At 38.4% G+C, this 25,729-nt stretch overlaps 1 protein-coding gene across 1 annotated transcript in view; it reads right to left on the reverse strand.

Moving 5' to 3' along the window:
• The window catches only part of ME1 (malic enzyme 1), a 174,680-nt gene that overhangs the window by 47,788 nt on the left and 101,163 nt on the right, over nt 1-25,729 (reverse strand). The window contains exon 6 of the mRNA XM_084285261.1: nt 23,629-23,732. Coding sequence (XP_084141387.1) covers nt 23,629-23,732 — 104 coding nt within the window. The remainder of the gene's footprint in view (nt 1-23,628; nt 23,733-25,729) is intronic.

A 25,729-nucleotide genomic window follows, 5' to 3' on the forward strand; every position in this document is an offset into this window, starting at 1 on the left:
AGATTACCATTCTGTATTAATAAAAAGCTTTTCCAATAAGCTTTTTAAGTGAAATAGCAATGCAAGTTAATAAATTTACATTTAAACTGCAGCAGTTGGCACCAGGAAGCTAAAGTGTCAGTATCTTGTGGAAGATGACAGAAATTAACAGTTCAGAAGGGTTCCATGGTCTCTGTGTAGTTGCCTCTAAGAAAAATTCTCCTTGACTTGTAACAGCTGGGCTAAAACCTGAGCACTTCACACTATATATGAAGTGTTTTGCAGCTCCACTGGCATACATGGCATTCTGAGCAATCACACCATCATTATAAAACTGGGTTGCAACTGCTTGGCTGCTGTCCGATTTTACCTATGACAGACAAGTCTCCAGTTCTTCCGGACCAGGAAAGAGAGATTCATGAAAAAAATACTGTTACACCAATAGCCATGGAAAATTAAAGATTTGTGATAGGTCTATTAACTAAATAAAACTTTTTACTGAAGAGATTCAGTATTGCACATGCAAAAGTAAGGGAAAACAACACAGAGAGAATACTTTTCTGAAGTGCTTAAGTAATTCACTGTTTTGAAAATATTCGTCAGAGTTTAACCTAAACTCCCATCTTATTACTACCAGCTCAACTTATTTTTCTACAACTTTAATACAACTATTTATATGCATCACAATATTCAAAATTTCACACAAAGTAACCTTCAAAAACTAGCAAAAACCCTTTTTGTGGCTCTTTGATACTACAAAAGTTGCAACCACTATTAATATTTAAATGAAGTCAAGTCTTCATATATTAAGTTAAAAATCATCCCTAATTGGATTTATACTTGGGAAAAGTTAGAGGAATGTTTATAAACTTTGCCATAAAAGTGGAATACTCAAGCTCAATAAAATGGTATATTTATAAGAATAATGTTTTTTCCAGAAGTCATCATAAAGAAATAATGGCCTCTCTTGCTTTCATTGCAGAAACAGGAGCTCTCTGAAATCCCTAGAGAGAAAGTGAAAGTATGTACATTGCATTTTACATTGAAAAACTGGCAACACTTTCAGCTGACCTACACCGGACATATTACTGCAGCCTGGGCTAGTGGCTATGGTTGTCTTTTATCATCATGAATTTAGGTTTTTGAAAAATAGCCTTTGAAGCAAGCTCAAACTTTTCAGTCCAAACTGTCTCACTGGTAAACTTCTATTTGAATATTTATTAACAATGACTGGAAAAAAAGGTTAATTGGAGACTAAATTAAGGTCCCAGAAGAGCTCCTACTCCATTTTAACATATTAAACAGGTGGTTAGGTGTTTTAGATGGTTCCTCCTGGATCAAGATCCTGGGGATTATACCAAGGATCTCAAAAGAGTAATGCATGAAATTACAGCTCTTATAACTGGGGACTAGGTGAGAAAAGGAAGTGGTTGCACACACTCCTCAGATCTGTTTATAACCCTCTGCTAAGCCTAACGCTATCCTTTCCACAGTGTTTTTCAGTCTTCATCAGGGAACCTCAGACATGTACTAAGTGGTCTCCCAGTTTCTGGTATAGAGTGAAGTAAGCAAGTACTTATATTAAACATGTTAATTTAGATTTTAGAGGCCTCACATCAACAAGATGCATTTTTTTCTCTGATTTTTTTTCCCTGAGCTATTCAGAAACCAGTGATACATATATACCAGAATCCTTGGATATGACTGTAGCATAAAGGCTTTGAAGAATATACATGCACATTTTTTTTTCCAAGGCTATCAACCTACTGCATGTTTGGATAACCCTGAGCTCAGAACACCCCACATAAGCACTGTGAGCCTAATGAGAGCCTGTAAGCCAGTGAACCTGCACACCCTCCTCCATCTTTGATAGCTCTCAAAATACATATTTTTGCGTAAATTCAAGGAGGAAGTAGATGGAAGATGCTACAGTAATTTTTCTTCTAGTCATTAAGAAGCAAATATATGTATGCGTGTTACCATTCTGGGAAGAAATGTTTACATGGAAAGAAATTTCATGTAGAAATGTGAGTTATAACAAAATTAATAACGTCTCCAGCTTACAGAGTATCAGGCAGATATCTAAAGGCTCCCTTTAAACATTCACTGTGTCTTCTGAGGTGGCCCCAAAATCCTGCCCTCACTCTCTGGTTGCAGTTCCATGGATGCATATGATCTGTAACATACTAAGTATCATCAGAATTATGCTATCAAATTCTGCTCCTTTCACACAGACCAGCATGTACTATCCAAGAAGCTCACTTACTGATTTATTCTTTCGTTTCACAAGACTGACATCTATATTTCTCCATGGCCACTATGTCTCCAAATTCCTTATCTTTCTGAGTTAAAGTCTGATCTAAAAGTTGGCTTGATTAGCATTTTTATTACTTGGTAGGCTTTAGTAGCTAAAAACATAAAAAAGGGTCAGAGTGATTATACCATGAGATTTACACATACTGACAAGATCCTCTGTATATTAAAATAAAAAAAAAATTAAATAGCAAATGCCTCTTCTAATTGCCAATAAACAACTGTTTCAAAACCATGTATCGTATTCATTCATGCTCAAGCAAAGAGAAAATAATGAAGAGACTGTTGCTTCCAAAAAGCTACAAAAGGAGAGGCTAAATAAAGAATAAGAATGGCACAAGAGAGAACACGCATTATGCTTTGAAACTGAATATTTGCTTACAATGACAACATTCATTTCAACAGATGAAAAGGGAAGCTCATAAAGGAGCAAATGGGAATACCAGACTGTCCATCTTCTCTGCTATTAGGGTATCATGCACTCTCACTATTTGTTTTTGTGAGCTTTAACAATTGGCAAAAGATATGATTTATGCAGTTTATTTAATGAAAAGGTCAAATTGCAAGAAGTAGTTTTCAACAGCTTTGGAAAAGCTGCCATGTGCCCCTAGCCTATTAGTGAGGGCACAATCACTGCTCTCAGTAGTAGCTTACATTGCTATTGAATATCCTCCTTCCTTCAAAGTTATGAAGGAAAATCCTCCAGAATTTAGGAAAATTTCCTCTTACCAGAAACACGGCCAATTCGTTTTTGTTTTAATTTGTCTCAGAGCTCTGTCAGGCAACAATAAACTTAACTTCACTGAAAATTAGGATCAGATGGTGAACTGAGATTAGCTCTGTAAACTTCTCACAGTTTGACACCACTAGCACAAGCAAGTCTCCCCTCATCCTACGTCTCTCTCCTATAGGATTTAGGAAGCTAGGTCATATGGACTAAGCCATTAGCTACTGTAATCAGGTTTTTTGATGAATTCATTCAGTTTCTCATCCAAATGCTCAAAAGACACTGACACTAGGATGGATTTTTGGTCAGGAAACATATACCCATTACACTGCTGCTCTCCCCCAGCTTCCCCAAAGAAGGCCAGGAAAGATGTACAATAACTGTAGCTGTCTGCAAAGTCTCTTCCCTAGAGATGGGAATAATGAGCTCTTGGAAATGCTTGAAGTCTACTAAATAAGAAAAGCATCTAGCAATGATCTGGTAAAACAGTTTTAATGGCATGAGATTCCATTCAACATCTCCAGTACTATTATTTTTAACTAAAAAACTAGGACAACAGCCAATTTTATACTTCTGGAACTATTATTGTTTTATAAATGTATACATATATAATATACACACATGTATCTTTTAAAATGTCTACTTTTCCTGGCATTCAATGTAGACAGCTAGTGCTTCAAATCTTGACAAGATTCAGCTAAATAATCATCTCCACCCATTTCCAAAGGCTTAGAGTATAGATGCATCCAAAATACTTTCAGCTTCTCTCCCTTTGTTCAAGCTATTAAAAAAGAAAAAAAAAAAAAAAAGCATTAAGATTTTGTAAATTCATAAATATTATATCAGTTCTGGGATTGATTCAGAATTCAGAAGATTGAGAAAGGACTATCTCAGGGGCCCATGAGGTTCTGGGAAGAGAAGCTTAAGCATGTGGGCAGTGTTGTGCAAATGGTTACCCCGTTCAAACACAGGGAAGAGAACCCAGCTTGTGTACTCCAAGCCAGTGGACAATGGCTAGCAGATAGGAGCTACTGCAGAACATAAAGACTAATGATCTCCACACAGAGAAACCCTACAAATAACAGCTCTGGAAGTCCATTTGTTGACGTCCAGATGTTGTTTCTCATCCTTCAAGCATCAGCAGAGAAGCACTGTGAAAACTAACATGCACTACCTCAACGTGCCCAGAGTTGGGCTCTTAAGTGCAGCACTTGGCAGCTAAACATTTTCAAAGTCTGGCTTGAGTTTCCAGCAAAAATCCTAGAAGAATTCTTAAATCAGACATGAATGTCACGACCTGAGCTCCAAGGAAACTCCTTTGCAAGAGGAAAAGGGACACTGTGGTGGCTTTCACTGTAGTACCAAAGTCACCTCACTAGCTCTCAGCTTTTGTCTCTAGTCCAAGAAAATCTCTGCTGACCTTTTTGTAGTTTCAAAGTACTTCAAAGATTTTCTCAATAGCTTAAAATATTTTTTAGATGCTGGAGTCATATTTTTCCTGAGATTCTTGCTGTGTTTGCTCAGATTTGAACATCAATAAAGTATTGACAACTTGCTGTCATAAAGATACAGGCTATACCCTAACCAGCACTATCTGGATCATACCTGATGTCTGAAAAACCTGCATACAATAAAGTACAATTTTTCAAACTGCAACATTAAAAAACTATATAATTTACATTTACATGAACATTGAGAACAACACCATATCACACCATACAAATTGGGAAGTATGTATTTCTCTCATCAAAGAGAAAGATCACCTAATGTGTTCCTATCTGGGCCAAGGCAACGGCTAGGAAAGAGCATGAAGCATGTTAGAGCTGGAATAAACCTCCACAAATGTAATGTTCAGCTGGATCACTTTAAATTCAACACCAGCTTTGGATGCCATTACTTGACCAGAGCAAACTTCACTGGGAGAGACGTAGCAAGCTGTGAAAAAGGTGGCTACAACCCAGGTATAAAGACAAAATGTTTGATACATGGAACAAGTGAGATCTACCCCTGGACAGGAACAGCTACACATACAAAAACACAAAAAAGGCACTTTATCAAATACATTCACGTCTATTTACAGCATACCTTGCTGATAATGAGCATGTGCTTTCGGCCATAATTTCAAGTAATATTATAAATCAACTACACAAACGCTCACCAGGTTTTCACTTTTTATTTTTTTGTTTAGTAATAGAATATGCAACTACAATTTTAAAGTAAGTATGACAGATTTGGAATTGTACCAGCAAAATTAATAGTAGTGTAGGAGCAGTCCTTGGGACAGTAGGATACGTGGCGAAAGTCCTAAGTCAGTGTTCACCACACAATCTTTTTCTGGATATTTTGTAGAGTTTAAATCATAAACAGATGTTTGAGGGAAGAAACTCTGTCTCCTCTTTCTTACATGCAACATATTAATCACTCTAAAATAAGACTATAAAGATAATATCTTGCTGAGTCCTTATTACTTAGCAAGGTTACCAAACTCTTCACTTACATCCCTTTTGGGACAAAGCTTAGGAAGAAAAATTTGAGATGATCAGCAACCTATAAAAACAATTATAAAAACTATTTAGATATTTATACTCCATGGGCTTACCAAAGGACTGATGCCCCATCAGGCTGGATGGTGGCAGAAGAAAATCTCTGCTTTCACGGGCTAAGGGTCTACAGAAATGAAACTACCTGGTGCCCTTCCTGAGACTGGAATAAACACAATTAGTTTGAGTAAGAATGAACACAATTCACATACGTGTGACATTCCTTTCTTATTTTTAGTGTGAACAGTGATAGCAAGTAAGTAGTAAAGAAGTTAAAAAGCAGCAGTTATTGTTTATTATCTGTTTATGATAATAAACAGATGATAAATAAAAAACTGCTTATCTGTTTTTGGCATGGGAACAGGTTGTCCAGAGAGGTTGTAGATGCCTTACCCCTGGAGGTGTTCAAGGCCAGGTTAGATGAGGCCCTGGGCAACCTGATCTAGTGGGAGATGTCCCTGCCTGTGGCAGGGGGGTTGGAACTAGATAATCTTTGAGGTCCTTTCCAACCCAAGCCATTTTCTGATTCTATGATTATCCCTTATGAAGAGATGGGGTTTTTTTTTAGGCTTTATATTAGAGGAGAGGTTTCAAAAAAATTCAAATGGCAATAAGACAGCTGTTGAATTTCTGCACATGAAAAATGCAAGTAAAAGAAGTGTAAATGTCTTTAGCTGTAAAGGTGACACATCGTGCCATCAGCTGGAGGCACAGGTGTCTGCACTACAACAAAGTTACTAGGTCAGGTAAATAGAGAGGGCCTAAGGGGTCAGGTACCTGAGAAATACAGGATGACAGGTTATGTTTACACGGAAAGAGAAGGGGACACGGTCAGAAATGCCAATCAAAATAGCTTTCTAGAAGTAGCAGGACTAGTGGAAGAAATTAAAAGGTAGCTATGTTGCATCCTGGTCAATACATCCTGGATACCCACAGAGATACTAGATTGGACAAAGAGTAATAGCTCATGACTGAAAAGGGAGGCTGTCATCATGAACCCTCTTTGGTCTACTGACAGAGCTGCAGCCTACAGCCTTAGGCTCTGAAATTGAATTTCATAACTTCCTTAGTACCACAGGAAACCTGACGGCTCTTAGGGCATTTACTTCTCCACCTGTGAAACAGGGATGACAACATTTTGGTCTCTACTCAGTTTGTGAAAATTAAATTGCAAGAAGCTTGAAAGTTAGCATTGGAGGGAAGCCTCTGTATACAAAGGAAAGCTACAGGCAGTGAAAACAAAGTTTTGAAGATGTTTGTAGAGATAGGAGACAGTTGTACCCCTAAGGCAGACACTGAAAGAGCAAGAGATGTCAAATGACAGAACCGTAATAGAGGAAGATCACCACAGGTGTAAAAAAGTCAATTAATTATAACTAATAAAAACAAAAAAGAAGATAACAGTTCAAACAAAAGCCTTAAAATTCTTCTAAAGAAAGATCATTAGAGATTTTACTACTCCTTAATGCCACAAGGCAAACCTGTGCTGCAATGTACACCACAGTTCTTGTCCCTAAATATACTTACTGTGATTTCATTGCCTGTAGGCCATGGTAGGATGTGATCTTAATGTGTGGTTTCTGCTCCCTTAGCCTTAATTTCTGCTAGAAACCTAGGCCTGGTGATGGTGGGACCTGTGCTCTGCTCCAACAGAGCCAGCCAGGGAGCCCTGGCTGTGGGACATGCCAGGAAGCACTTTGGTGCTATGGTTTCAGCCAGCAAGAGCATGACAGAGGCAGCAGAAGTCATGGAGATCGTGAAGTGAAGTGATTAAATAGCAAAACCAATGCTTCTGGAAAAACAGAATCATGAATCAACAAACCAGAAGCATATAGAAGAGGGAACAGTTATGACACAAAAGAATTAGAGATAATTTTAGGTAGATACAATAACGGGTAGGAGCACTGGTAGGAGTAGGACTAAACACATCTCTCCAGAGAAAAGTGGACAGCAAAGGAAGAGGCAGAGATGGAACTTACAAAAGTCCAGGGGCAAGAAAAGGCAACAGGATGAGATACCACAAGAAGGCAGCAGCTACAGGAGGTAAGCAAAACCAGAAATATAACGGAGAAAACTGTGGAATGAGTGAGTCAATGAGTTAGTGCAAGGAAACGAGTGTTTCAGAACATTTAGGTCTCATTTCCACGATGACATAAAACTTGGGCACTGCTCAGACTGCTAGCACGTAGCCTCATGCTAGCGAGCTGCTGTAGCTGGTCTGCGGCATAGACAGCGTGATGGTTCCCGTGCTCATGGGCTGCTGAGGTGGGATGCTGCTGTGTTAAGCAATGAATGGCCAAGCCACATCAGAGCAGACAAGGTTATTGTCTTTAATAGCTTTTACCCCTCCAGGAAGGAAAAACTTCAGCAGACCACAAATAATTGCGCCATGACATTTAAAACTTAGCTAAGGCCTATACCTCGTTAAAGGGAAAAAAATTTGCAATTGGTCATTCTGACATCAGTTGCTGGATCAGGCATGCACAAATCCACCAAATCTGGCAATTTAACTTTTTTTTTTTTTTTTTTTTTTTTTTTTTTTTTTTTTTTTGGAGGCCTTCATTATTTTTAATCCCAAGCACTGCTGTGATAGAAGTTGCAGTCACTTAGTAGGGCCACAGTTCAGTCATTCACAGTGTTCCTTACAGTCAGGAAACTCAGCTATTGTTTAATAGCCGACAGAAATACAACCCACTGGTTGTCCTCTCACACAGCATGTAGCAGAGCAAAGCATAGAAAAAGGAAACATGGGGGTTTGCCCAACAGGGGACCAGCTCCTTCACTGTTACATCCTTGTTTTGAGGATATACGTCGTGCTGCATTAAGGCCTTGAAGTGACACTTCTCAGCAGAAAAGTACTGGACTAACTTAGCTACCTAATAGCTCGATGATGAGCAAAAAAAGAAACCAAGTTTATTGTAAATGAAGGAACACAGGTTGCTGAAAATGCGATGATCCTTAAACACAGCCTCCAACCACAGGCACAGTCTGAATCCAAGAGCCAGCCACTGTAAATGAAGAGTGTCCCTAGCATGGATGGTGGTTAAGCTTATGGCTGCTGTGATCTGTGACTTTTCACTATGACAAAAGCAATCTGTGCCAGCTCTATTCTGGTGTCAGCACTGTTCAGAATTGCAAAGTTAGTGTACAGCTATTTACTGTTTGCCACGTATCTGACAAGCGAGTAGCATGCTAGAACCTGTTCTGCCTCCTAGGTCTCCCAACTTTTTAATGAAAACAAAGTTCCTATTATTTTTGCAACAATGTACTACGTGAAACACTAAAATCAAGAGAATGACAATTTTGGATGAAAATATTACAAAAAAAAATGGAATTGCTTTCCATTCTTCAGACATTCTTCTGCAACAGAGGTATTTTCAAATTTTTGTAAAAACACTGATGATTCACCTTCTTTGTGTCTATGTTAAAAACAACTATACATTCACATTTGACTTCTAAAATTGGACACAAGAGTACAGTTTGAAGTCTCCTACAATAAGCACTTGTTTCTTTGGGAATAATCAGAAGTCAGCCTTGGGTATTTCTCTTAGAATTAAGATTAGATTAAGTAGCTACAAAGTCACTTCTGTAACTCAAGAGAAGAAATTAAATGGAAGTTTATACTAATAAAGCCCAAAGGCTTACCATACTGCCGGATAAAGTTAAAAAAACACCTCAAGCCTATCTAGTTTAATTATTGCTTGTTTTTAAGTTTAACTCTATAGAACCGGGCCATCATTCTAAATTCTATGAATTTATCATCTTGGTGTAGATCAGCTCAGTTCAATTATGTACCTGAAATCCCATTAAAACACCTACATGCAAGCAACAGCTCCAATGGTAGAAATGCTAAGGCATAGCACGTTTCTTGAAATCCCAACACCCAAGAAATGTATCACTATGTGTATCAGCCAAAAAGAGTCCCTTAGTTCGACTTTCTCTTCTTTACCAATCGCAGCAAGATTTCTAATTGAGAAAGAAGGCAAGATGACAAAAAAATGATGACATTCAAAAACTTTTATACTGTACAGTGTCACAGTAGTTACTGAAGCTGAAACCAGCACAGTGGTTTCCTTTGGAGCCAAGACTGTTCTTTGTCAAGAATTCATGTTGTCCTGTGTTCTGTGAAGTGGTTATTTGACATTGCCTCTGCTCTTTAAGCTAAACCTGCTGCCAACAAGCCTCAAATGAGAAAACACTACAGTCCCAGAAACCTTTCCTACTTCTTCAGTGCATATTAACTCCTCATTCTCAACAATCTGATCCCCTTCTTCCAAATATAGTCTAGAAAAAAATGTTTAACACCAAATTATGAAACAAAAGCATATTGTGCAAAAACTTGAGTCCTACGGAACAGCCATTTTCTTGTCTGCAACTCTCATGTTTTCTCTGTAACACGCTCTTACACCAATAGCTGCTATTGCAAACTCTGCTCTTCTGATATTTTGTAATACAATAAAAGCTCAGAGAATTAGAATGGGCGCTACACCACTACCTTTGGGAGACCACACTTTCCAGCAGTACTGAATATTTGCATTAGATGCCTTGAATTCAATGAGAGCGTACAGGGAATGACTTGAAAGAAAGCATGACAAATTTTTTTGTTATGAAGTGAGGGTAAAGTCAAAGTGATTTTAAGCAAATCACTTTTTTATCTGGTGCAATATTGCTCTTGTTCATGTACAAAATTTCATCTGTCTCCATAACATTCAACAGATCTTTTGCAAATAAAACAAGTAAACAATGCCACAATAGAACTTGTTGTTGATTAAATTTACCTTTTAAAATTTCTTAATTTATTGAAGTTTGTGTTTAAAACTACAGAAAAAACTATCAAGCACTATTTGCAATACTTACTAAGCATGCAAATGGCATTCTGACATAGCAAGCTTAGCCTCAATTGTTTAAATCAGAAGTATAACTGCTCCCTGTATCTGTATGTTTAGCTTCTTTGAACAGTCCTGTCTAGATTTCCTAATTTATCATCACACTAGCTATAAAGTCAAGCCTTATTTAACACATACCCTACACTCACGATGAATTAAAAATAACGACAAAATCACATCTCCCACCTCTTACCACATTCCACCTCAGTTTTCATTCCTGCACCAAAGCGTACCTGTCTATAGCTTCTTTTGAAGCTGCTTCTTTTGAAGGCATCTAGGACAAAATCAAAGTGATGCAAGTTCTTGTTTTCAGAGATGAGCAAACAGGAGCTGTCTGCTCACACGGTGGTAATCGCAGGTGTGATCAAACAGCACAGCTGCAGGTTGATTAATTCAGGTGGAAGCTTGTTGAAAATGCACAGTGAATGGTCTACTCTATGATTCCCCCTTTAATTTTATTTTGGATTTTTTGCAAACAAGTCACTCAGATGTCTTTAGGATAGAGGCTGACAGCATCTGAAGGTGGTGCAATTACTGTGATAGTACTTGGCAGCTGAATCCGACATCGGGATCACATCCATTATTCCCCAAGTATATCATTTTTTAAATGGCCATCTTATGACAATCAGCCTATGCTGGCATTTTAGCTAAGAGCAACATGTGAGCAGCTGGTTCCCATTTTGAAATCTGATTTGGAAAATATACCAAACCAGCTGCACTCAGTTCTCTTATCCTGAAAATGCTGTTCTTTAAAAATATTTTCCATATATAATTTACAGCTTCTGTACTTTTCTGGCAAAGAAAAGAAAACAAACCCTAACACTGTGTAGTCTGGCTTACGTTGAAAAATCGTTTTTGTTTAAACAATTTTAGAATCATTAACCAATTTAATAGAACACTTCTTTGTAGCTGCTGTGACATTCTTAAATCGGCTGGTATAAATGTGAAGGATCAATGATTTAATTAGCTTTTTTTTTTTTTTTTTTTTTTTTTTTTTTTTTTTAGTATAATCCTGTGGAGTGACTGCAGTCAGACAGCTGAAGATATGTAGTTTTCCAGAAGTCACACATATGCTCAGATCATAATCAATTTTTCAGAAGAGAAGATTAATCAAAGCCTTTTTAATAAAAATTCAATACTGTAAAAATATCTCTAAATGTCTGGACTATTATTTCCAGCCACAAAAATGGACTCCATAGGTCTTTAGTTGACTCCATGGCAGACAAATGCAAAACCTCTAACAAGATGGGCTTTCTACTAAAATAAGCTAAAAAACAAACAAACAAACAACAACAACAAAAAACAATTATAATGTTGCATGACAAAAATATATGTAAACAACTGGACTTAAAAATATCGCTAAACTAGGATAGTTTCATAGTTTGGTAAAATGTGTGAGATATGAGATTACTGTGAGAATTGTAGGATTTCACAGACTTGCACCACAAATGTTGTCTGTCCTTAAGTACAGAACAATAAACCCAGATGACAAGTAGGAAAAAATATGCTGGCTAAACACACTCAAAACTTGTACAGAACCTGAAGTTAACAGAAATTTGATTATATGTAGCAGTTGATCACTTATTAAAAGAGTATTTTTCCTGATTTTTTCTTAATATGCTTTCAGATTTGTAGACTCTCCTGATATCAACAACTGTCATTACAACCTTTCAGTTTAACTAACAGGCACTAATAAGCAGGCTCCTATCCGTATGTTTTTAAAAGGCAAAATAACTCCTGGGCGTGTTTTCTGGACCAGAGGTCTATCCTGAGCAGGAGCAGTGATGCCAAGTGTCTATGACATTAAGGTCTTTAAAATAAAGAGAAACAAAAAGAAGTAATTGACTTTTAATAGTACAAATTAATTACAAAGCAGTTATAATAAAATTTATACTATCATTTAAGTAAATATTTTTAAAAAGAGTATCTTCTGGAAAAAAGGCTTAGCTAGTTCTAGTAGTGTATTTAGGTTTAACTCCATTTTTTATTAAAAATCTGCATAGTTCATTTTCATCTAACCCTGCCAGCACTCTCCTTCCAGTAGCCATTTAGGCTTGATATAAAGCAGCAACTAGATGAATTAACTTTGATGTTAAAATCCACCAAATTCTGAAATAAAGTTAGCCAATTAAGTGATACTTCTCTTGCAGTTTCCAAAGTGTAATGTTTGAAACAGATAACTTTCTGGTTTTGTACTAAGCTAAATCCCATTTTTAGAAGGAGAAGTATCAAAGTAACGCTGTGCCGGAGATAAAATTGTAAAGAATTTCCTCCTGCATGAGCCAATGCAGGGACAGCAGTAGAAATTCTCACCCCTAATTATTCAAACCTTAGAAAAATCTAAATGAGTAAGGGACTAGAAGGAAAAAAAAAAATCTGAATTATAGAAACCCTAGTACGTTTTTCAAAACATTTTCCTTTTTTTCTCTAATGTACACCCCCAGTTATATAAAGATAACCTACCAGTTAACTCTTATCTGCTTCCTGGGACACAATCAGCAACTCTGCAATTCCAGTAATCCAGTTATTCATACACATTCCTCTAAAATTACAAAGAACTTTTGTAATTAGGTAATTAAACGCATGAGCTAAACATATTCCATCATTTATTCAGGCTTTGTTAGCACTGGCACCACCGTGGGCGTCAATGAAGTGTCAGTTAACTGCACTTACATATGGTAGTGGGTCTGAAGTGTCCTATTTCATTTTTTAGCCATTTCCAGGCTAATATTTTTTACAGTGGAGTATAAACACTAGTGATTGCTAATGCAGAAATAAGATGTGCATCTGGAATTTCCAAAAAGTGTCAAAAATACAGCAGACACTAAATACTGTCTCATTACCTCTACGTTAAATAAAAAGACAATGAAACAGAAAAATAAATAAATTGCACTATCTTGCAGCTCAAAGCAGCAATCTTTATTTGCCTTCTTTTTAGCAAGCTCTCAGTATGCCTTGTTGTCAGGAAAGCAGTGTAGAGAGACTGCGGAATTAGGAGAGAGGTAGCTCTAAGCATTCAAAACAAGCCACGTGCAAAATCTGCACGCAACCCCTAACTTTAGCAAAACTATAACCAAATGTTTGTTAGGTATAGTTGTATAGGTGGAAGGCTACCCCAAAGGATAGTTAGGGTTCTCCTCTATTTGCCAACAGTCCTGTCATGCAACAGTAGGAAGGTTACTCAGAGCCAGTGTTTGAAAGCCTTCAGGCACCTAGAGATAGAATAGATGTCAGGGCTTGATATAGATGTCTAAAGACAGTGCAGTCTGAGACATGCTTGGGTATCCACAGCACCTGCACAGAGTTCGCAGATGTGACTGAGAGCGTGTGGGACAACTAAAGTACCTGGACCAGTAGCTGGATGCCTGAAAGGGTACAACACTGGACACTTATGTTTAGGCAACTGGATTGTGCCCAAGACGACATCTAATTCCAATTTTGTCATTTAATGCTCCAGTTCCCACCTATAAAAGGGAAAAAGTATTACTCTGCAACAGTTTTAAAGGCAGTGTGACTATAAGAAGGCCAGACCGCAAAGTGGTTAGGCAGATTTGATGGCGGCCATACTGGAGATATTTATAAGATTGAAAAAAAGTCTGTAAGCAGGATGTTCTTAATATAGAAAAGACTTAATTTAAGGTACTCTACATTATTTTTAAAAGGATCATACATACGGATACTGACAATGTATTCAACTCAACGATTCATTTCTGACATGCTTTCTGATCCTAGTCCCAAATCCCTGGCAGACAGTTCTTATCATAGGATTTGCACAGCTGAAAGACTGATATGGCCATAATCTCAGGAAGGTTAAATACTTCTATTTTACAAGTGCCATATCATTTGCAAGCTTCAGTCAGTTATGTTGCTATGGAAGTTACTGCTGCAGGTTCTAGGATGCACTGAAGTTTGCACTGCAATTTCTGCCAGTGGCAAAACAAGTTAGTAACATCCAAATGATGAATGTGATTATGCCAGTGATATTTATTATTGGAGTATTATTTACAGGCAATTGGGCAGCAGCAATGTTTACAGACCTTGGTAGACATAAAAAGAAGGAATTATTCTTCAAATATAAGCCACAATGGCATTGCTCCAGACAATGACTGACACTTAGGTGTTAAATACCACCGAAGTCATAGGGAAGTTCTTAGATGTTGTGGATCTGGTTAAGCCATGTGCCCTCCTGAGAAATGGATTAATTATCACAGAATCACAGAATCACAGAATTTCAAGGTTGGAAGAGACCTCAAGATCATCGAGTCCAACCTCTGACCTAACACTAACAAGTCCTCCACTAAACCATATCACTAAGTTCTACATCTAAACATCTTTTAAAGACCTCCACGGATGGTGACTGATTATGATTTAGTTATGATTAACTAAAAAGCCATGGTCCCACCAGGCCTGAAACAGCATCTCTTCTGTACCCTCTATATGTTCGTAAATGTTTTGTATTCCACATTTCATCTGAGAAATGCAGTTTACTTTAAATGGAGAACTGGTCAACACACTGACATTAACCTCACTTTGCAGAAACTGCACTGCCTTAATCATTTTTCTATCATGAAGCACAATGGAGAAAAATACCTGCAGTTTCAGGAGAAAGGGCAGGTATTTCCAATTTGCAATTTCCAAGCTTTCTTCTTATCCCTGTGATATATAAATCTGCCTGTTACTGTCAATGAGTAACTCTGAAAGTTGTACTTGGGCAAACTACAAGTACTAGTACTACCTGATCTACGTCATTGACCCAAGGTAGTTAACAAGTCCTATGTTAACCATGGCCCTCTGTGGGTCCAGGTCCTCTCATGAACGGCAGCACTGGGTTGGTCAGCGTAGAACATCCAATTCAGTCCAAGATGAAACTTTGACCTCAGCAGCATCTTCTGCCTCCTGCCCTCCCACAGCAGGGCATTATTTTACCAGCAAACCTCACACTACCGAAGTCCTGCTGCTGTTTGCATCCTGCAGGCCACGCTGGTGAGCTGCAGAGACAATTCACTGCAGTACATCAGGAAATTTAGGTGGAAGCAAGGGCAGTTGAAATGGAATATGCTGAATAAATCATGCAGTTTCATGGTCTAGCAGCGCTATAGGGCCGGGGAGGGATGAAGTCCTGAAGTACCTAATCCCATTAGCTAGACTGACAGTGAAAGAAGGTTCTCTTAAGAGTTGAAATCTAGATAGAAATAATTCTTAGCATTTAGTAGGAGAGAGACAGTGATGGGATAAGAGGGACAGATATCTCATTACATTCTGATGTGAATTTAAGTCAAAAACTTGATATTTAACTTCAGTAGAGTTTCCAAAGGGGGAAAAACTGAAAAAGGAAACTGCTGCTTTTGACAGCCTGGAAAACTCCTATACTTCTGTAACAACAATATAAACTGTGTTAAAATATTACATTTGCACAAATCATTCAAATAAATCAACATTCACCCCATTTACCATACAGTTGCACCAGCTAACTTCTACTTGAGAATCCTGGACACCATTTTCTACAGCTATAAAAGGGGAAGGAACGTAATTGAGATTACCCAGGCCTTTTCCACTTTAAAAATCTCTTCTTAAAATAGTTTGGAGAAGAAAAGCCTGAGAACAGTGTGTTCTTCTCTTGTTGTTTTTTTTTTGACTGCAGTGAGTCTGGGACATAGCTGAGCATTATTAGAACATGGATATATCCCATTGTGAGCTCAAAAATCAGTTTGGGTACAAGAGGCATATTAAATATACTAAAAATACTCCCCTGCTCTATCTTGTCCCACAAAAAAAAAAAAAAAGAAAAAACAATAAAGAAAAAACAATATCCTTCCCCCCTGAACAGTCTGACAATCTTACTATTTTATTTTTTTTTAAGGGATGAGCAATGAATGAGGTTTTATTTCTTCAAGACTCCTCTGCTGATCTTTGCTAAGAATTTCTCTGTGGTCTAGCATTATAAACAATAAATAATAACACTCTTTCTACAAATAAACTTGATGTGAGTAGAGTCTGTCTATCCTGCTATGATTTCACTACACTGACAGATTCATTTTTCCTTATGCCACTTACTGGGTTTGAAAAGGTTGTAAAGCATATATTTGTGTCATTTCCAGCAATCAGATACAATTTAGTTTGCAGTAAAAAATCACAAAATGAATATGTAGAAGTCTTTACAGCTGTCAAAAGTTACCAATGACAAAATCCCCAAGAGATTGTATGCCAGAGGCACAGTTGTCAATGCAATCTCTGCTCCTTGGCTCTTGCCTGTTCTGCAAACTGAGTAAAGCAAGGTTCTAGGAAAAGCTTAGTAAAAGGTCATGCCTCAAAAGAAGGAATAGTACATACACAAGGAATAGCACTGGTTTATGATTTAGATTTCCTATCTTTTCCAAGCTGGATTTTAGAACTGGAATAGGATTCATTAGCATAGTACTACTTTAATTTCAATTTATTTAAAGGCCAAAAAAAAAACCTGGAAAAAAAAAGAAAGTAATACTTGCACGTGCAAATCTCCCTGAGCTTCCATTGCCAAGGGCTTGAAGCTTGGGCATTAGGCAGTACTGTACAGACTTATCTCTTGTGAGCAACTAACCAGATTATTTGGCAGCAAAACGCATTGCAGGAGATCTAGAAAGACTTTATAATTGTGTTAGAGGAGATTCAGATTAACTCTACACATGAAATGAAAAACCTAGTCTGATTTAGCCTTCATTTTGCCATGGGGTGACCCTTAAGGAAACAAAATGGCTATCAAGGCCTTTGCAGCTCCACAGTAAGGCAGCGCATCCTGCTTCTCACTGCTGTTTTGACTGTCACCTAAACCCTGATTATGGAATATTTATATTTACTTTTTACTGCTCTGGCAAGCCGTCAACATTTTTTAAGAGCATGCAGGAGAAAGGAAATGATGAGTCAGAACAGTTTATATCGCTGTGAAAGCTGATTGTGGTTTTTGGTGACAAGGCCGAGGCCCTTCCCTTGCCAAGGACATTGATGGAAGAGGACTCAACTTCTGCACAAAACACTGGTGTTTGGGAAATGACGACTGTTTCTCTAGTGACAAGAGAGAGAGAGGATCTTATTTTTAGCAGAGACACATTGTTATTGGCTATTTATAGAACAGAGCCAAACAAAAGTCTTAATTGAGCTCAGCTCCATTATGTTAAGCTATAAAAGTGACAGGCCCGGAGATACAACAGAAACAAAAGCTACTGAGAAGGATGGATAGAAAACATCATTTTGGAAGTAACATATACACATTTTCCTAGTTAGCTGAGGCAGTAATCAATCCAGCAACACCTGCGATCTGCTTTCAGGTTCCAGTTCATGAAAGCACAAATGATTTTTAAAGAAAAATGAGAAGCTGGATAACCTAGTAAGTATCACAAATCAAATATTTTCACATTTCTAAGTCCAGAAAGAAGAAAAAGGACAAGATTTCATGGTTGGTTTTGGCATTAGAGAAGGCGGGACAAAACCTTGTGATGTAGATTACAGTGTAAGAGAGAATGGGTTTAAAGTGGGATTTTAGAAGGAGGAAGCAGAATTCAGATGTTCTGCTGTGAAAGGTCAGAGCGGGTTGGTCCTGTCCCTGAGTGTCAGCCAACTATCACCCAGCAATCCAGCCTGGGAAACTGTCCCACCAAAAGAACTAGCAGGAAAGAAAGGGAAGATGGCTACAAGGCAGCAAACAACAAAAAGAATTGACTGTCTACATTCTTTTTGTGTTGGATTGTTTGTAAGGATATTCATACTGGGGGGGGGGGGGGGGGGGGGAAGCACTAATTAATCTGTTCCCCATTGCTCAATGGGATATGCAGAAGTAGAGGCCTCCTACCCGGCCTTCTTTTCCAATCCCAGAGTCCCCTGGATTTGACAATAGAAGAAACAGTAAATGAACATCTCATCTCAAAATAAAAAACAAACAAACAAACAAAAAACAACAAAGCGGAGGCAAGTTGTTTCTCTTTTTCTCTGACATAGGCAAACCCAGTTGTCTCCAAACAGTGGACCTCAGCAAGCACCACTGCTTGGGGAAGGGTTCAGGGCTCCTTAACAAACTTCCTAGCAGTGGCATCATCTATTGAGAATTTAAATGTTGCAAGTGGTAACAACTACAAATCATGATTAATCACAAAAAAAAATAAGATTTTCCTCAGGCAAACCAGTGCAGGTGCTACAACTAGGAGGGCTACAAAGATGGTGAAGTATCTAGAGCATAGGCAATTTCAGGAAGAACACAAACACATCAATGACTGGAAATGAAATGGAAGATATGTTCAAAGAGCAATTTTAACTGCGGTCAAGGCAGTGATAGGGTTCTGCTTAAGCATCTACCTTTCTCCTATCCTGCTGTCCACGGTGATCTTCACAAGGACAGTAATGTTTACAGAATTGTGGAAAGAAAAGGTAGCCATGAACTTGAAACATTGACTCAATGAGCCTGAGTCCCACGGAAGAACAAAATCTCAGAAAAAAAAAAAGAAAAGACAGATCTTCACCAAGTCTGCCATAGGAGGGAGTTGTTGCAGCAGTATTTCCTTCTGTGCTCTCTGAACGTCACTTTCACTTGAACTATATGGGAACATAGAGGCACAATGCAAGTCTTGGTCTTGCACCACCACAATTCACAAGAGGACAGAGGCACCGATGTCCTTGTACTCACAATCTGTGCCTGAATATATTGTCAGAAGCACTGTGTGGTCCAACCACCTCCTTCATGATGCACAGTTCTAATTACCTTTTATGTTGATGTCTTGCCAGTACATTCTCTTGCCAGAAGTAAGGTCTGTTTAGAATTAATTATTTACAAATTGAATTATATTCCAATGTAATCTACCAAATGAAAACATTAAAATATTTGTGTATTTTTCTCTTGTTGATTTATAACTCTTACAGTTGTTTTCAAAGTTAGATAAACCTTACTTACCATAAAAGACTGTTTTAAAGTAACACATGATGTGAAATGAAACACCGCTACCATCTGTGAATAATGTAATCAGGCAAATGAGGAATAATGACTACATCATGGTAATTTAGGACAGAACATACTGAATTACAATTGTCATCAGCTTGATTTATAGATCACAAGCTTAATAAAAGCACAGCATATAAAAGGCATGGAGAAGGGTTTAATTAAAATCCAACTACGCAATGGAACAGATATGACCCACAATATTAGTTTTCAAGGATCCACTATTATTGCACCTTGAAGTGAAACTGAAAACCGTCACCATCACATGCATACAAAAAGATAATTTCAGCGATATTTCAGTATGCATCACAAATCCACAGGTTTTAGCTTATAATAGAATAAAGAGTTCTATGCAACTCTTTGGGGTTGTGGTAGCTCTGAAAGGAAACAACCTACCAGGATTACATGATAGTACTTTCTATTTCCTTAAAGTTTCTTGTCTGTTCACAGGCCAGAGGTACAAGTCAGTATTGTCCCTCCCAGTAGTGGACATTTCCCTCCCCATTGCACAGTGGCTTCCATTGGGCATGATCTGTAGCAGAAAGCAAGCTGCTAGAACACTATTCTTCCCTACTCTGGCTTTTTTTCAGAGGAGTTCAAGATAGAGTTATCTTTACCAGATGTGTGAAAAGGAAGTCTCCTTCAGAAAAAGGGAAAAATTTTCCAGAGCCTTTAAATCCACTTTTTGCATCAGATGAGGAAAGTCCCTGTTATTAAAAAGGTGCTTTTGTCCTCTCCCCTCATTTCTTGTTCCATCTCTAGTCTACATATTTTCCTCTCAAGTGTTTCCATAATCCCTTCACTGTTGCATATGAATACCTCTTAGCCATTGATATATTTCTCTTTGCATCATTGCAGGCAAGTAGGGAAGAAATAGAAAGTGGAATAAAAAGATTGAGTTATTTCTTCTGGTTATACAGGAAGTCTTGGTGCATCAACCCCAGCTACCAAAGTACTGTTTAGAAAACCTTCCTCTCATTTATTTATTTTTTTTTTTGTAAACACAAATATTTAAGAACAACTTCTCATTTGGAAAAATTCACTTCTGTATAAAATGTTTTATCACACATTTCTCCATAGGGTAGAACATAACAAACATTTCTGAATAGGTTTTACAGTTTGATTTACGTTATTCAGTGATGAAAATATCTGTCTGTTTTTTCTCATGTTATAAAACCTATTCCTTCCATTTAGAATATTGTTATTCCCCTAAATTACTGCACCAACACAAAAGCAAGAAACACCTGGTAACATCCTCAGACATTCTAGCACCTGCCCACAGAAAGGGCAGCTGCTGGCACTAGTAATAAATAAGCAGACAGATACAGATATAGGTAAATAAATAAAAGCTGTTCACTGGCTTTAAGCCAGCAGAAATCCAGATACTTTCCATATGTTTCTGCCTTCTCACATCTGGGAAAAAACACATTGTACTAGTTTCATTCTGCCAAGATAATACACTGGATACTGTACCAAAATCTTTTAGCAATGGATGTTTTAAGTCTTGTTTGATTTTTAATGCTAACTCTTTCATAAATAATTTTGATTTATAAGAAGAGTTTTTTGGAGGTGAATAGCAGTGAAGGCAAGAAGGGGAAAGTATTATAGTTCATGAAATTATACCTTCATATGACGTGCTTTTTGATAAAGTACTTTATTATGTACCATAACATGTTCTCTATAAAGGTGGTGTTTCACCATGATACACCATAAATGACGTTGCACCATCTTATAAAAATGTAGATTTTCAAGGTTTAACAACCAATCAAGGTGATACACATCTAGGAAAATTCCCCTGGAAGCCAGTAAGAAGCCTGTATAAAGTGCACTACCCTGTACAGCTGGCTACTTCCACACGTTCCCAGCAAAGTGGCTGAAACCTTACTCCTGGTTGTAATAGCATTTGGCTTCTCTGGAGAATTATGTGCATAAGAAAGATCCAAAATAGGTATTTATTATAGTATTCCAACTTGCAGTCTTTTCTCTTTAATATATTTGTCCTCACCTTTAAAGTTTGTCTTTAAATCTGTCTTATTACAAAGATGTGACAACTTTGTGCTTTGTAATGTTCATGGTTATGTATGTCTTAGAGGTGAATACTCCATGGTTCTGAAAACATGCTGGTTGCCCCAGAACTTCTCCCATCCTCTGAATTGATTAGGCAATATAAAATAAGAAAGCTTGTTCTGGAGTACCATGGCAATAACTGCCAAGGAATAAAGCTAACCTAAATTGTAACTGACCAAACATGACTTGTAAAGAAAATACTCCTCTGTGAAAGAGCCACCAAAAGGCTAGGGAAAGTGAAAAGAGGAAAAACCTCAGAGAAACTTTCACAAGGAAAAGATAAGCAGCATTCAGGCAAAGTATACAATTACCTAAATCACTGCAATAGCTGGCAAGAGAAAATAATGCACAATAAATCAAATCACAGCCTGCACCTTTAACAGTCAGACCCATCATACCAGAACTAACTGGAAACACTGAGTTTCCTAGTGACAAACCAAGTAGAAATTTTCATGTAGGAGCATATGAAATCGAACAAATTTCATAGGAAATTTGAACAAATGGACTTGATTTTGTCTTAGCTGCATCACTTTTCCCTTCATCTTATCAAAAGAGTATCATAATCAATTTGGATGTTGTACTACAGCCAAAACAACTTACAAGTAAAACATACAAAGTTTGAATTATAAATGCTCCACTTCAAACATAAAATAAAGGACACCACTGTAGACCACGACAGATTTAGTTGAGAACAAAGTGATCTTTCAGAAGGTCAAGCTAACATAAATTGCTAAAAATTACTCAAAATAATAGTTTCAAAGATGTTTAAGTAAAAAGAACAAGTCAACCAGACCTTCAGACATTACTGAGATAATACTATGCTTGACCCTGATGATTTCCTTCAGTGTATGATTTAGATGATTTAAAATGAACTATGTTTGATTTTAAAAACAAAGGGTGAGTTAGGAAATGCTTTAAGATAGAAATTCTCAAAACTCGGTCCACAGAGAAATTTGTAATGGTCCAAACCTTCCATGAAGGAGGTGGAAATACACCATTTTTATCTGAAAGAGAATACTCAAAAGAGGAGCAGATGCATTACAGGGCAGAGCCAAACCAGCAAACCATAGATCAAGAGCAAGGGATTCTTAGCCAACTGAGGGTGATGGGGAAGAGTACAGTAATATGTGGAGGAATCTGTGCTTCAAGCATGGGAATTAATACTCCCCACTTGCCCAAGTTTCTTTTACACAGGAACTAGGGCAAGAAGAACAGAGGTTGTGCATATCCAGAGAAGGTCCCAGCATGGAGTCAAAACATTGAAGGGGCATAAGTTGAAATCAAGGACCCGGAAGGTATTTCCAGGTCCCACACCTCAGTCCTGGCTTTAGAGTTCACTTCAGACACAGATAGAGATCATGTTTTGTTAAGGATCCTGCTATTTAGGCTATTTTAGGTATGCAGGTCTAGAACTCCAAATACCTTAATGAACAAGGAAAATGTGAGCAAATATGTTATTTGACATGAAATGTAATATTTTATGCATCATGTTCTAATAATAAATTTAACTACTTTCTGTACAGGAGAAAAAGAGGCAAGAAAAAGAGATGATTTAGCATAGGTTTTTACCACGGCATTTAAAACCAAAATACTAGAAGCTTAGTCCTGTTTCAGTTTGGATCAGGGCACAAGCAGGGGTTGGTCATCTTATTTATTTATTTATTTATTTTTAATTAGGGAGAGGGATAGTCAGTACAGAGCGAATGTAACCCTAAAACCTAGGGGAAAAGAACATGAAGACTTAATCACAACTGCAAGCAGGCAGCAGAAACAGCCTTTGCCAGGTACGATTGCTTCTTTCAGACTGCTGGCATCTCACACACAAAGTTGGGGATACAGAGAAAAACATGCAGGCACTGCACTGGGCATAGAAAATTATTAGGTAAATACAGTCCAAATCTCATAAAATAGTTTGAAAAACTAGTTCACTCATCTCAAGATGAATTTTACCACCCATGCAGAGAATTCATAAAAATGCAATATTTAAGGCAAGTTAGAGACAGCTTATAAAATACAATGCTCAAAATAAAAAGATCAGGAACCTAGCAACTCTGTTGTCATCGTTCTTTCTTCCTTTCATAGTTAAGGACATTTATTTCTCCCAAGATGAAGTTCACAGTGGAATTCTCCAAGGAATAACACAAATATATCACATACCTTGAAGTCACAGCTTCCATGAATTCATCAAGGAGATCATCATAGGCTTGACCTCTGATTCTCTTGTGTCTCAGCCCAATATACAAAGGATCTTTCAGCAGTGCCTGTTAAAAAAATGTTTGAACTACTAGATGAACAAGTTACACTAGTACATTCTACATTAATAAGAAGGGGGACAACAATACAGTGTTTGAAGATTAACCCAAGCATATGAAGTACATATCCATTTATCCACCTCTATATAAAGACTGAAGAACTGCAACAAAGAGATTAAAGAAACAGCCTTTTGTATCAAGGAAAATGGATACTCTAGTATCAAAGGAAGGGTATTGTTTCCAAGTGAAAAAGTAAAAGTTTAATCTAGGAAGTCAGGTTTCAAAAGTATCTTTTAAAAAGCTTTAGTTAGTTCTTTTCTCTTTTTCCATTACATCCTGACAGCACTCTGACATTAAAAAAGCTGTATTCTTTACTTTTATCTTCATGTTTCACAAATGCCTTCCAAAGAACACTTTGTCCATCATTTCAGCTGTGTTGACAAGCTGATATTCAGATAATGTGCTGCTTTCTAAAATTCAATATGCGAAAACATAAACAAGTCATTGATCTTATCCTTACAGCTTTCTAAAGTATCAGTTTAGACTATAGCATTCTTCATTTCAGTTATCCATGTCCATCATTTGCATACGGTTCTGAATTTTTCTATGCTTAAAACTTGCAGTTTTTCTTCTTTGAGGACTCTGATCCAAACTTTGCTCCAGGACCACAAAAACACCAAGCCCATTTTACTCCATGTCTTCACTACTGGACAGTTTTATCTTGGCTTGATTTGTTTCCATGTAAAAATTTAGAAACTTACTAAATGCATTCAAAGTGTTCTGCAATTCCTTCTGACAATTTACTCCAGCAGTTCCCCGGCTCAACACATTCAGTGGCTCTCCCAGGATCACACACCCAAAGACACTCTCTGCTATTACATTTTACAGACCTCTAAAAATGAATAAGATAATTTATCTGTTGTATCTAGTATATAATCCTTCCACATGTGGCCAAACAGCTTGCAGAATCAGCCAGTAGCTTGACTAAGCACTTGTCATCTGAAAACAATTTCCAAACCCAACACTGCTGCAGAAACCTGTACACCAACTTCAATTAAGAAGACATCATAAAGAAAAATACAGACCGCCTCTCATTGCAGGACAGCCTTCAGTGAGCAACACAAAGTTGTATTGGGTTAACATGGTGAGGTTTTGGTAGTGGGGGGGGGTGCAGGGGTGGCCTCTGCGAGAAGCACCCAGCGGCTGCTCCATGTCAGAGCAGAGCCAGCTCCAAAAGGGACCCGCTGCTGGCCAGAGCTGGGCCAGGGAGAGACGCTGGGTGGGCCTCTGGGAGAGCAGATTGAAGGAAGGGAGAAAAAAACAGCTGGGCAACAGCAGCTGGGAGAGAGGGGAGTGAGAAACAGCCTGGCAGACACCAAGGTCGGTGAAGAATTAGGGGCAGGAGGTTCTCCAGGCCCTGGAGCAGCAGTTCCCCTGTGGTCTGTGGAGAGGCCCCTGGTGGAGCAGGCTGTCCCCCTGCAGCCCATGGGTCCCGCATGGAGCAGATCTCCACGCTGCAGCCCCCCCATGGGTGGAGGAGCCCCCGGTGGAGCAGGTGGAGGTGGCCTGGAGGAGGCTGCGGCCCATGGAGAGCCCCTGCAGAAGCAGGCCCCGGGCCGGAGCTGCAGCCCGTGGAGAGGAGCCCCCGCAGGAGCAGGGGGTCTGGGGGGAGCTGCCGCCCAGCCGTGGGGGCCCCGTGCTGGAGCAGTTTGCTCCTGGGGGATGGACCCTGTGGGACGGAGCCGTGTGGGAGCAGTGCTTGAGGAGCGGCTGCCTGTGGGCAGCCCACGCAGGCTCAGCTGGGGAAGGACGGCATCCTGTGGAGAGGATGAAGCATCAGGGACTGACCGTAGCCCCCTTTCCCTGTTCCCCTGTACTGCTCAAGGGAGGAGGTGGAAGAGGGTGGATGGGGGGGAAGGTGGTTTTAGTTTGCTTTTAGTTTCTCACTGTCCTAGCCTGCTAGTGCCAGTCAATAAATTGTGTTTGTCTCCCTATGTTGAGTCTCT

The sequence above is a fragment of the Netta rufina genome (genome assembly GCF_964035555.1).
Source record: "Netta rufina genome assembly, chromosome: 3".
In the NCBI taxonomy this organism is placed as follows: domain Eukaryota; kingdom Metazoa; phylum Chordata; class Aves; order Anseriformes; family Anatidae; genus Netta; species Netta rufina.